Source organism: Cariama cristata, unplaced genomic scaffold, assembly GCF_000690535.1.
Source record: "Cariama cristata isolate BGI_N322 unplaced genomic scaffold, ASM69053v1 Scaffold45618, whole genome shotgun sequence".
Taxonomy (NCBI): Eukaryota; Metazoa; Chordata; class Aves; order Cariamiformes; family Cariamidae; genus Cariama; species Cariama cristata.
Genome location: NW_009633722.1, coordinates 7,501 through 21,757, shown reverse-complemented (window position 1 = coordinate 21,757; position 14,257 = coordinate 7,501). Strand labels below are relative to the sequence as shown.

The following is a 14,257-nucleotide window of genomic DNA, read 5'->3' as shown; positions in this document are numbered from 1 at the left end:
GAGATGGATCCCTGTAACTCTACAGGCATCCACCACAGAGCTGCAAACCATTTTTTGAACACCATTATGTATTCATTTTATATATGGGGTTTTTCTGCATGCTGTTTTTGTATTTTTTTTTTTTTTATTTAGGTGCTCGGGGTTAAGACTATGCAAAGATCTAATTGTAGGAAATATAATAGCTTGCCTTTTGTTCCCTAGGGTCATGTTAGTATCTCTTAAAACCCAATGGCTGAAGAGAGATAATGGAATTCACTGCAGTAAATTGGGGATTGTAAACAAATTATTTCTCCTATAATCAGATTATGCGATCCTGATTATTAAATCTGAACATGAATCATTGGTCATATGCGGGCAAATTAAACTGATTATTATTTGGAAATGAAAATCTCCTTTTGCCACTGCATTGTAGGTACTGGCTTAAAAAAATAATAAAAAATGCCATTTTGGCTATTGGTGCCTAAAGACTGAACTGCAAATTGAGATAAATGGGACAATTATTGAGCATTCAGAAGTGGAAGATCATAACTTCTTCCTGAAAGGTGCAAGGGTGAGATAGGGGTGGTGACAATTAGATTGCTGAGGACTGGTGTTTAGCCTTGTTGTTGGCTATTATGCAAACAGACAATAGATGCAAGCATTTGTTTAGCCTGCCTTCATGCAGGGACATGGGGAAACACAGGATGGGAGATATGTTTACATTTATACCCCTTGCTCATTCAAATATGATTAATGTGCTATAAAGCAGAGTCTTAATCGAAGATGATGTTGTCAAACAATAACTAAATAGGGAAATAAACGACTTCATCATGCTCTTTCCTCAGAAGCAGGCGAACTGTCAGTGCAAAGTCATTAAAATATGATAATGAAAAATAGCTCAATTAAATGTTGTTATAGCTGTGACCTTCATTCAATTAAGACACAAGAAAGTGTCTGCATTTTGCTTTGCATTTAACTGCTCTAAATTTAGAATATAGATAAAATCATTATTCAATGTTTGCTGATACATGCAATTAAAAGGCAGCTAACTAAAATGGAGTTGTAGGAGGACAATAATAATAATAACAATCTCGCTTTTACTTGAAGTCATGTATTAAAATGTGGATTTCCTGACCTCAACAGAGGCTTGGCATTTTCCACCTCAAATAAGGTGCCTTCAGAGCATCAGCACCAAGGTAAATGGAAAAAAAAAGTGTTTGGACTAAAAATCAGGGGATAAAATCAAAACCATGAATATTTGTATTGCATTACAGGAAAAAAAATAATTTTTGGAAACTGGTGTGTATTCAGTTGTAAAATTAGTATCTACCACCTTTTGAGTCCTCTAAACGCAGGCTGGACAAACATGTCAGAGGAATAACAGCAAGTATCAGTCCTCTCCAGGAAATGGGCTGGATAAAACGGCCTAGTACATACCTTTTCATTTCTGACTCTCTAATTCTAGCAGCAGCTCATTTAAAGACTTACATACAGTTTCGTCAGAGTGCTTAGATATACATTTAAGTCCATCCCTATACAAAAGTCTTTTAGATATATTAAACATAGAAATCAGTGAGAATTAAATATGTGCATAAAGGCAAGCACAGGTTTAAATGTTTTGCTAACTACTGGCACAGTAACATCAAAACTCTTTTTTTTTTTTTTTTTTTTTTTAGTTTTTAACATGTCTTTTGAATGTCTTTAGACATTCCTGGCTTGTTTTCCAGACATAGAAATATTCCAGATACAAGTGTAATCCTAAGGCTCATCTAGAATAACGATGGGGACACAAAATAAGAGGAAGCTTTAGCCAAGCTTCTAAATGACTGATTTCACTGGAGTAACAATTTCCTTGCTTCACATTCAGCTAAACATGGTATTCAGCCTGGATTTCTCTCCTACTCCAGGTGTGGTTCCAAAATCGAAGAGCTAAATGGAGGAAAACAGAGAGGGGTGCTTCTGACCAAGAGGGCTCTAAGGAAACAATGGCTGAGGTGGCACCTCCTGCAAGGAATTTAAATTCTCCTTCTCCAGCAGACCAAACCAGGAACAAAAAAGAGGGTCTGGAGATCCAGCAGAGGTAAGAGTAATACATGTTATCAGCTGCCTCTCTTTGCGCCATATGTATGTACACACATACAGACTTGCCTGCTGCTCAGCTTTGACCTACATAGTGTCACCTTCAGGTACAGCCCACATCATCAGAAGATGAGCTGTCTCTCATGCAACTCACTGCTCCCTGTGGAGATGCTGAAAATCTGGTCGCTGTAGGAGGCTAATGTTATCCAGGCTCGGTCCCATCTAGTTGGATGCTGAGACATCAACATGTTTGTGTGCATGCACAAATGCTGTCTTTGGAATCAGCTAGTTCTGGTTTTGTAATGAAGCTGTTTTCCCCTCTCCATCAGCCTGAGTCGAGCAGTGGGTCCTGCAGGACCTTTCTTCCCTTCCTGCTTGCCGGGGACTCTTCTTAACACAGCCACTTACGCACAAGCTTTATCCCATGTCGCCTCTCTAAAAGGTAAGTGGCTTTGTTTAACTTCAGGGATAAACTCAAAGAGCGTCTCTTTCACACTAAGCGGCATAGTCCCACTTGAGGCAGTGGAGAAGCCTTTGGGAAATGATGGATCCTTCTTTCTGTTATGATTGGCAGTAATTGTACTGACCAATGCTGCAGGTACAGGAGTGAGTCTCCTGTTGTAACTTGTAGCATCATTTGTGGCGAAGCTCCTTCATTTTACTCAGACAGTTAGTTTTAGTGAGGTTGGGGTTTGTCTCAAGGAGCGAGGCAGGTAGGCTTTGCTCCTTTAGAGTTTTCTTTGCATTTGCTTTTTTTTGAGAGTCAAATTTATACTAATAAATTAGTTATACACATCCTTTTGCATTATACATTACCTGGCACTGTTACTGATGCCTCATCCGCTCTTTGCATGCGGTTTCCTTCGCAGTGTATCTCTGCAGAATGCCAGACATTTCTCTTCTTGAACAGTAGGTCCCCTTTGAGAACTTGAATAAAGCATGTGCATGGGGACACGGGAGGATACAAAGTAATTCCTCATTACCTGGGACCCAAGCTTCAGGAAGGGTACATGCAGTGTTCCTATCCTTTTCAGTTCCCAAAAAGCAGCAGTATGCATCTTTTAAAAATAAATCACCAGCTGATCCATTAGCTGTTCCTAGTCTAACAATTTATAAGACTAAGGGTGTAAGCAGGATGAATTCAATTTATAGATTTATAGGATGTAAAGCCTCATAGCACTGCCAAGCACAAAGTGGCACGTACATTTACTCTATGCCCCGATGTGATGCAATGATTTGTGAGGAAAGTTTCTCCATTTAAGACCTTCCACTGCAAACACAAATGTCCTCTAATACCTCATGCTCTTTGTGAGTATTTCCAGTTAAATCAGCATTGCCAAGGTGTATTCCTGAAGCAAATGTTTGGAACTGCTGAGTTTACATTAAGTCCAGTGTCCTGCCCCCCTGTTCCCGCTTCCCTCCCGTCTTTCCAAAAAAGCTGAAGCCAGACATACTGAGGTCTGAGATTCTGAGTCAAGAAAAGCCACACAAATGTGACATGAACCCAAAAACTTAGCTCTATCCCAGTCGAAACCAGGACAACTGTCAACCTAAACCCTGTAAGTGGGCAGCAGCTGTTGGACTGCATGAGTCCTCCTGATCTCTGCCCTGTGGCTGCGAAGTCTTGGGGCAGAAACTTTGGGCTTCTTCCATTGGGCAGGAACAGCCTCTCTGGAGTAGATACAGGTGAAATTCTTCAGGCAAAAAGATTGTTTATTGATAAATATAGTCCTGGGCATGTTGAAAGGTGTGGAAACGGGGTTGGTCTCAGTGAATGATTTTGGATGGACGTAAGGGATTTTTCTTTTTTCTTAAAATTTACATTTAAGCATTTTCAAATTTAAATGCATCAATATGTTGTTCTCACTTGTTTCATGTTTACATGCAGCTACATTTTAAGAAAAATAACCCCAATAAACAAAAGCCAAGCAAAATGAAATAAAAATGAATGAAAAAAAATTGTCATGAGGGGTTTTTTTAGTTTTATTTATTTGGAAAATTTCCAGAAATTCTTTCCTGTGATTTTACAGCTCAGCCCCTAAATTGAGAAATTAATAATTTGTTCGTTTCTGCTTGATAGCAGTTTTACAACCTAGGGGCTGGAAAAATCCTACTCCTGAATCTCTTGTAGTGATACTTATTAGACAGTCAGTTGCCCAGGCTAAGAGACAGTGTCTCTGAAAAATTGGTCCCAAAAGTAAATATTAATTTTTAAAAATTTGTATAGGATGGTCAGTTATCAGATCCATGGATGTTGTCTTGATGAATGTTGTCAGCTACACGTGTGGTTCATTGCTGAGATGCCTGGTTTATATGCATCCCCAGATGCATGCAAGGGGACTGGGACAATGTAGTATATTTTGATTGTAAGAAATCTAGTTACAGACTTGCATATCTGCATATCCACCTACCAGGAGCTTTGTGGAGTTGTGTATGCCTGTCAGCATATTGTTATACTTGCAAGGAAGTGAGCTACTTTGAGGGGAGATCTTTTTCTTCTGCAGCTAGGTTTCAATAATGTTAAATTTTGGCTTTGAGGTTAAGGAGGAAGAATTTGTTGTTCTGTAAGGTGGCAAATTTGATTTATACAAGCAAAGAATAATTGTAGCATCTTCCTTGTGGTATTTATATATGGAGTATTGTCTCCTCTTTCCTTGACTCGTCTCCACAAGTTCCTCTTTACCTGTTTCTCCAAGAGCAATTCATTTGGGCTAGGGTAGGGCCTATGCACAGCAGACCTTGAGCTTCAGTCTTGTTAACTGGCAGTGATCAACAGGAAGATCTCTAGAGGTTCTGAGTGGATCAAAAATGTCACAGGCCTGATTCGCATTTTGTTTTTCTTTGGTATGGAAACACCAGGTGAATGATGATGGTTCATCTAAACCATTGTTTTGAAAACACAACAAAGCAAGCTCACATGTCAGTCTGAAGAAAGAGATAATGGTTGTGGGAAGGAAGGAAAGGACAAGGAGAGACACAGTATTCTCAAAACCTTTATATGACCTTCTTCGTTTTGCTCAGTTCAGTTTGTTTGACTCTCCCCTCTCATTTCCCCCTTTGAGTCAGGAGCTGATTTGTACACTTCAGGCCTGTTGAAGGAGAACTAACCCTACATTTATGTGGGCATTAGTCTGTGTCCTTACGTGTCTTAATGAAGTGACCTAAGCCTCTCCCTTGAAAATCTAGTCGCAATTTGCAGCAGAAATGCTGACAGGACTCTGCCACAGTAATTCTGAGGGCATAGGACTTTATGCCACATGAAATCCCATCAAACTCAGCACAGGGCATAAAGTTCTGAGCTGTTTTGGTTTTGGATTGCTTGGATAAGGATAAATTCAGCAAGCAGTAAGGTTTTCCAAGATTTTGGAAGTTTTATTGAAGAGTGAAATGATCAAGAGCTCTTCCTGGTGTCTCTCTTGTGCCAACCATGCTTTGAAACTACCACACATTCTTTGTGCTTTTGAAAGGAAAATAGTTGCTGCAGAATGAAAGCACCATTTCACTACCAATGGATGCATGACGCCTCTTTCTTCTATACAAATGTAAAATTAAATGCAGCTCCTCTATGCAGATCCTGTAAATAGATATGTATTCTCACCATTGGGAGAATAATCCTGGCCAGTAAAGGGAATCATATTCTTCAGTAAGGCCATAAAAGCTGCCTGCAGACAAATGGGTACTCTCAGCACATCAGATACTACTGGGAAGTCTAGGTTGTTTTCTTATTCTTTTGAGGAGACAAGATATGCTTTGTTGGGCTTGTGAGCCAACACTTCATTGGTGTCAGTGAGTAATATTTGACTGATGTGTTAGAAGGAGACAATTAAAATCAATACAGTGAATAACAAGTGATGATGGTGATGTAACTAATTAATAATTATTTTATGCTCTCAGGGACCATTTTCATCCTGCCACCTGAGAGTTCTCTGTCTTCTGTAAAGAAACTAATACCTCTCTTTCTCCTTCTCTGACTTTGATTGCTTGGCTTCAGACCCAGATTTCCAAGGCTGTATGAAGTGTCTAGGACACATGGTTCCTGGATCTAATTTGTAGTATAAGGATATAATAACTGATGACAAAGTTGGTATAGTAGAAACAAGAAATCTCAGGACAGCCTAGCATGGGGCAGGGACTGAGCCTGCAACTTTGCTTTTGGAAAGACTGTGCAGTGCACTGTAGGCTTGCCTCATGCTTTGTGTGGCTCTGGAACTCTTCAACAGGCAGCGCTCATCTGAACCCCACATGTGCCACTTCTAGGTAAATGGGGGATATTGTTGGAGCATGAGACTAGGTCTGCTCTGATGAATGAGAAGAAAGCTATTTTCCATAAGCACTGTGCCCCATGAACCCTGCTGTCTCTGAAACTGAGATTTCTTTTTTCCTCAAAGGGGTAGGATTACCATCGCAAGATGATCTGTAAAGAAAGCGGGCTGGCTATACAATAGCAATATCAGAACTGTAATTCAGAGCCTAGACTGTTCCAGAGAAGATTATATTATCACTGGACAGTTTTTCTCTGTTTCTGTCAAATATTCTCTATTAATACAATAGACCTTTTCCTTTCCTTAGGTGAGTCCTCTCCCTCTCTGAAGTTTAGCACATTGGAGGCTGTACTTAGTAACAAACTTCTGTCAACTATCATATCATCTCACTATGTACTATTCTTTCAGGAAATACAATTTCTCATTTGAAAAATTAGCATAAGATCATCATTTCTGTGGCATACAGGGTTTCCTACTCCAGGGTTTTAGTTCTTCATCGCTGGCCATAGTCAGGAAGAAGGTTGGCTTGCATAGATGAATTTTCTGGTGTTCGTTACTCTCTGAAATCGTCCTAATTTGACAACTGTGTTACTTCATTGTGGTGACTTTGACATTTCCACGATATTCCAAGATGAATCACTTACTGTAAACCATGCATCTGCAGTCCATTTAGTAGATTTAATTGCAGACCTCAAATATGAAGGGAAAATACTTGTTTTATTTATGGGCTGTATAACAATAGAGTCATCAGGAGAAGCTAGTGTTCTGTGCAGAGAGAGACCTCAAAGTACCTTCTTAATGGATGACAGCATGAATGCAATTCATTAATGTAGAAGATGTTATTAATGAGTGTAAACAAGAATCTCCGGTTTTTAGCAGAAGTGTTCTACCATTCTCGTGGCTAAGGCCAAGAGTGTGTCTGTTACATTCCACTAAAATTTCCCCAGACCCCGTGATGAGTGCAGTGTATGAGGAGAGAAATAATTACACTTGCCAGGGAATTACTTTCATAATTCACCCACAGCTCTGCTCTGTGCAAGTTATAGCTCAGTTGGTTTTCACGGCACCTCCACATCACTGATAGAGAAGCAGGATTGCATCATGCACATCAAAATGGATATTCCAGGGCACCATTGATCAGGTTCTTTTATGGTTTGTTGCTGCCGTGGTTGCTGTTGTTCATATTAGGGAGGCTTAATTGCAGTATCCAGGAAAAAAACACAACAACTAGAACTGCCCATCCATTACATTTCAATTTCTATTATGGAAAGATGAAGACAATTTACCTGATCCCATTGCCAAGGCTGAGAAAGAAGTGTTCAAGGACCTAACTTACCCTTGAACTGGCGTTTACTGAACTGAAGCACCACTCCTTACCATAAGACTAGGGAACGGGAATCAAAACTCTTGGGATCCTTTATTTTCTCTGTCATTCTTGATTATGGACTTAGTGACTTTTCTCATGTAATATAGCAAAGTGGGTTCTGTTTGGCATTTTCCCTAGTTTATCTGCCACTGTGACTTTAGAGAATTTAAAACATTTCTTTAGTTGGGTGCAGATGCACAGACCTTGAGCAAATTACTCTGTTTCCCATATCACAGGTCTCTGACTCTAGCACTGCCCTACTTTGCAGGTAAATTTTTTTGGTCTTTATCACAAATGTTAGGGAACATGCAGATACTAGGAGCCCTAAGAGCCATGGGAAGGAAATGGGTGCTGGCTTGTTCCTCCAGGACAAATCTTGATTAGGTTAGTGGACCTTAGCTGGGCAGGCATTCCTATTGACCCCTCTTGGAGTGACAAATGTCAGCAGGATTTAGGGCCAGATCATGTTTTTGTTATAAAAGGGAAGAGTGGTAAATGGTTGCTGAGCTGACTATATTCAAAGGACTGGTTCTGTTCTCTCAGCTTTTGTGGGCTTTGCTGCGAGGTTTCCTGTTCAAACAGACAAGGTCCTGGGTTCTAAATTTTTTTTTTTTTTTTTTGAAACAGTACTAATGGCACAAATAAAGGAGGATGAAATCCTCCATTTCTAGTGTCAAGTTATTTACACAAAAAGGCTTCTGCTAGAGCAACTGAGCCAGATCATCAGCTCCTTGTTGCTTGCTTTGGGCATATAGGGTTCACAAGCCAAGGAGATGTAAAATTATAACATTTGGACTCTGCTGTCAGCTCTGAAGTGCTCCTCCAGCCTCTGGGCAGCACAAGGTGCCTTCCACACTTAACCAGCTTAGGCACCAGAAGGATGAACCATCTAGCACAACTTTAGCAGCCTTGAGGCTACCCTAAATTAGACTGGGAGCATCTGGTGCCTCTCTGTTTCAGGCTTAAAGTTTGTGCCTTTCTTGTTCTTCTGAACCTCCTGATGCAGTGCTCAAGAAAGTTTGGATAAAGCCATTTTTGTTTTTCCTGCTTGTGCCTCAGGCTTTAATAGACAGAGTGTTGGCATTGTGTATGAAGGGCAAGAGGGAACTCCCTTTGAATCAGCTCTCACTGGTAAATGACCCTATGAACCCGAGTTTGTCGTTGACCTTCCAACCCTTGTGAAAGTGATTTCAGAGTTTATGAGGATTCAGAGCTCAGGCAAACCAATGTGACTACTATAAGGTGAACACAATACTTAAATCAAGCATAATATTTTCTCTGAAAACTGAACAGCATGCATTGGCAAGTGAGGATTTTAAATTGGAATTTTTCCTCACTTTACTCCATGTCAAGTTGCTCTTCAGCTCTCTACATCAAATGCTGACATGCACAAATACTGAAAGAGGAAAGGAACTGGGGTTTTGCATTTTGGAAAGGCTATCTATTAAATTCTTTAAACTGTTAGTTGAAATACAAAATATATATTTTAAATACTTATGGGCCCTGCTCCCACCTCACTCAGCTGAAACGGGACCTTGGAACTGCACAAAAGGGTCCACAACCAAAATTGTAGATCAAATATTACAATTGAAATGTGATGTTGGCAGAGACAAGACAGAACTAATTTAATTTTTCCTGTCAGTCTCTGTAGTAGATCAATTAAACTGCCAAGTGGATCAAATATTTCAGACTGTATTTATTACATTAAGTATTTATGTTCAGGCTGAGCATTTAAAGTATGATCTCATATAGGAATACAAGGAGGTTGAGATCAATTCAGCAGAATTTGCTGTAAGTTAATGGAAATCTAATTGTGTATTTTAATTTTGTGTACAGGAGGCAGTAAGTTCCTGAAAGAAAGAGAATGGTACCCTGTCCGTATTGTAGCAACTTGATCCAAATCCCATTAAAGTAATATCAGACTGTCATAGATGTTAGTGGAAGCTGGATCAAGATCTAGGGCTCACAGCTTAACCCTCACTGATTTTGATGGGAGCTGGGTGCCTAAACTCCTCTGAGGATCCGAAATAAGTAAGAATGATTCCTCCTTCCCCACTGTAGACTCAGAGTTACTGCAATAAGATGTAAAAAATGACTGATGTCTGCTGTATGTGGATGCCTCTTTCTTGGTGAAAGTCACATCCCTGTCCATTGTGGGCTGATTGATGGGCAGGTGCAGACATTGGGCTCCTGAGTCTCCCATCATTTGTCTTGGCTTTTGTGCCAGCAAAGTCTGATAGATTTCACTGGACTTACTACATGGAGACACAGGCAATTGTAAGGTAGATTCAACCTGCCTTAGAATCTACATTAAAGAGAAACAGGGCTAAATCCTACTTTTCTGCATTCTAGCTGGACCCTGGAGCAAATGACACTTGTTACTTTCCATTTTTTTCATATGTGAGCTGTTGTTTGCAAGTGTTTTAACCTCAGTGAAAATGAGAGGAATGGTTTATGGGTGAATTATTGCTAGAGATAGCCTAGTTTCCACCACAGGTAACTGCACCCTCAGGTTGCAGAGCTACTAGGTAATATCAGGTCTAATTATTAAGCAAAGAGCTTAGATTGGTACTGAAGACTGATAAATATTTTATCCCCCTCTAACAATGGAATGAAAATTATTCTTAGGGGATGGAGCTGATTCCTGCTTTTTTGAAAAGGGGAATACTCTTTTCCACTTCTCCCCACCTCTCACTAAGCAGTGTCTGTGCTCGGTCCTGTGTTAGGTACTGCAGATAGACCAGCCCTCCCCTCAGCCTGGGAGCTGAACAGCCGCATCCGCAAGTCTCACTCAGTTTGTGTTAGAAAGCATCAGTGCAAAGACAGCTGATGCACAGGCAGACCTCCATGCTCCCCCATTTCAGAGCTGAACCTTAAGACAGTGGGGCTTAATCGTAGTGAAAAAACAGACTTCAGTGTGGTTTCTGTAGCTAAAGACCTGCTGCAAACTGTAGTGCCGAACTTCCTCTCCTCCCTCTTGTTAAAACAGTGGCCGACCACCACCCCTGAAGTGGCTGTGATTCAACAGGGCAAAAAATGACTTTATGAGTGTGGTTAGTGGTGGCAAAAATTGTAAGTTGTGTTACTGAGTGGATTTTGTTATAAACCCTCCTTCTGACCTGCTCAAAGCAGCCACAGAATTCAAGATTGAGCTTCCTAGCGCTAAACGCAAAAAATAAAGGATTTTAGTCAAGTGCTGAAACTTGCTTATGCAATTCACTTAAATGTCTGGACCCATGGAAATGTTGGTCTGCTGATCATATGCTCTACCAGAGGAGTATTACAACAGAAAACAAGACTTTCCAGTTTCATTAATAAGTTGTCCTTTGTAGATTCTGTTTTTCAAAATGCAAAGAGTACTTTTCCCTGAATGTTACCTGCAAGCTGCTAATCTCTGACAATTGCTGTGGAGAAGTTTTGCCAACATCCTAAAAACAAACAACTGTCTACCTTCATCCCTAGCAGATGGGTACTGACCCGTTGCTACCGAGAGCAGAAGTGTAAAAGAAAGACTACCTGCTCCCTGCAGGTTATTAGCTCCATCACTTAGTCATGAGCCATTTAACTCAAATATTAACTGCAGAAATTAAAGCAAGTCCTTGGCTTGGAAAGATCAGAGGAAGACATTGCATCATGTCAGGATGTGCGTGGCCGGGCTGTTTCTTGTTGGAAGGTAGCGTATCAGCAAAGGACAGGCTTTTGCCAGGGGCGTAGAAGAGGATGTGGAGTTTGTGTGGCCTCTGAGACCTCTGGCAAAATGGTGTCAGCCAACATTTCTTAGCAGAGAGCAAATTAAAGTAGTAGCTGAGCCACTGCCTCCCTGTGTCCCCTCTCTACTCCTCTGACACATGCTCCTTTATTCAATAGATGCATCTAAGCTAGGTACCAATATGGCTTTTTGGATGGACTGCATGTATTGCCCAGTGGTCAACCTACACTTCCAGGTGTACCTCTTTGGGAACTGGCCCAAGTCCCAGTGTTATCAAAAATAAGCCAGAGGAAGAGCCTGCAGTGGTCTAGCTCAGGAAGGCAGCTGGTGGAGGGAGGACTGCCTCTGTCAGTGGCTTGCAGGGGAGCCTGTTGGCTTAATGGGAGAGGAATTCCCATTTCACCCTCTCTCCAGTGTTTTATGGCCTGCTTGTAACAGCCCATGTATCTCAGACGACAAGGTAGAGATGGTCTGGCCTGTCTTTGCTGATGGAACTCTTAAGCCATGTCAGCAACAGCAGCTTTAGGTGGCCGTGACTCACTTCTGGAGGCTGTTCTCTTAGCGGTGTCATCATTAAACAGCACAGGCATTTGGTCGGTGAAGGTAGAACAGACTCTTGCAGGTAGACATGATGCCAATAGTTGGCAGGGGCCTGCCTGGCCAAGGAAAAACCTATCTCATCTTACAGTGAGATAAGAGAAGGTTGTCAGTTCCTGCATAATAACCAAAATATTTTCACCTTTCTCTCTGCAGTTATCTTTCAGGTGTAGATAAGTGATGGGACCCCCACACTCACCCAATGAATGCAGCTGCCCAAATTGATCAGGTTTCAGTGTGCAAGTGGAGGGCAGGGGACACCTCCAGCATGGGGCTAGTGGTAGCCACAGAGCAGGAACTTGTTATGAGGGCAAGGGACGAGCTCAGCCTCGCTTGTGAGGAAATCTCATATGTCATCTAAACTTCACTGCTTGCTTCTGACGCTGCTTGCCCTCGATCACTCGGTTTGTCACCTGGATGACTCACAGTGTAATACCCTTCACAGTGGGCCTCAGCAGAACAGGATATAGCTTTTCTAGCCCTGATCCAGAGAACGTCTATGTACCCACTAAAGGTCAATAGAGGAGGGGGTTGTTGCCATTAGAGACTTCAGCCCCATCTCTGCCCTCTCCAGATTGACCACGGACAGTCCCCGTGACCTTCCCCATCAGTGATGGTACCTTGTCTCCTTCCTCCCCAGGGAGCCCGCTGTGCTCGTGCTGCGTTCCAGATCCCATGGGCCTCTCCTTCCTGCCCACCTATGGCTGCCAAAGCAACCGCCCCGCCAGTGTGGCCGCACTGCGCATGAAGGCCCGGGAGCACTCGGAGGCTGTGCTCCAGTCTGCCAACCTCTTGCCCACCACCAGCAGCAGCCCCACTCCTCCCGCCAAACCCGGCCCTGAGGGAAGCCAGGACAAGCAGCCCTCTCCAGCCAAGGAGCACATGGAAGGGGAGAAGAGCGTATGAGAGCGGATCGGCGCTGGCCCCTCAGCTCAGGGCAGGGACCCGCTGCTGGGGCTTTGCCACGGGATGAACTGCAGGGTGGCTGTGCCCCAGCAGGACGTCACTGGGCCACCAGGGACCTGGCAAATCTGAGTGGTCTCTTTGGCTGCCTTTCACACACCCTTGCTTTTCTTGCGCCGCTGTAGGTTCATTTCCCTGATTTATCGGCACTATCTGTGTTTGGAAACATTCATGAAACTGTTTTTAGCCCCCAGCTCCACATCCTAGGAACACTGAAACACCCAGGATCCTGGCTTGCTCCCGCACATCTCAGCTTCTCATCCCACATGAGATGGAGGGCTGACAGCAGGGCAGCACTTTGGACGCGAGGTGTGGGGCAGGAGAGGCATCCAGGCATCATTTATCCCACCGCGCACACAGAGGTGAAGGAATGTGCAGGTATATACCAATTTGGCCTGCTGTTTTCTGATGGCATTTGACTTCAACCAAATCTATCACAGACAAGTCAGGTGTAAGAGAAGCAGAAACCAGAATGAAACTCTTCATATTTTTTTCCTTCTCCCTTCTTTTCCCCGAAAGTGAAACTTTCCAAGGAGTAGATTACTGGGAAATTGCTGAGATCAGTTTATCTGTGAATAAAATCCTTGCACTAGTCTCTATGTGAAGATTAGTCTGTTACTTTTGCCATTCCCTGGGTTAGACATAGAAGACACATGACTCCAGAGCAGCATTTGTAGCTTCAGACGGTAATGCTGATATGTAATGGAGAGTGCAGTTGTGTCTAGATCTGCACAAAGCTGGGGGTATTTTAGCATCATTCTTTTGGAAAGAATGACTGGAAAACAAAATTATCCTGCATTGCAACACTGCAAATATGTCCTTGCATGTTTTGTTTTTAATAAAGAGGAAATAAAGCTTCAAAGGATATTCCTTTATGCCATCTAAAATCAGACTATTCCATTCACCGAACGCTTGTTGTAATGACTGTAGATATGAAAATGTCTTAATTATTACAGAGTGGGCACAGTGCAAAGGAGAAATTGATGCCTCAGGAAATACAGTCTTATCTCTGACCCAAAACTCCCCAAAGCAAAGCAGACTAAGATCTCATGCTCTAAAGCTGGCATTTTAATCTCGGGTACCCCACACGTTTTCCATGGAAATACACATGCAGATTTAAACTTAGTGACATGGACTTACTCTTCTCAGGTCCCTTTTGCAGACTCCTTAGGCTTGTCCACAGATGTCTCTGGAGAACAGGGTAAAAACACTGCTCTGAGACTAGTGGAAAAATTCCTGTCAGCTCTGATCCTGCACATTGTGCTAAGAATCTCCTGCAATGTGCTGGGCACATGCTTTTAC

The 14,257-nt window shown here is 42.2% G+C and overlaps 1 protein-coding gene across 1 annotated transcript; it reads left to right on the top strand.

The window, feature by feature from the left end:
- Positions 1 to 1,886: 1,886 nt before the first annotated feature.
- DRGX (dorsal root ganglia homeobox) lies at positions 1,887 to 12,898 on the top strand (the record flags this gene model as incomplete). The annotated part of the gene is made up of 3 exons (XM_009706848.1): positions 1,887 to 2,059; positions 2,388 to 2,500; positions 12,633 to 12,898. Coding segments are annotated over 3 exons (552 nt in total), but the record flags the coding sequence as incomplete, so codon positions are not given.
- Between the last annotated feature and the right edge of the window lie 1,359 nt (positions 12,899 to 14,257).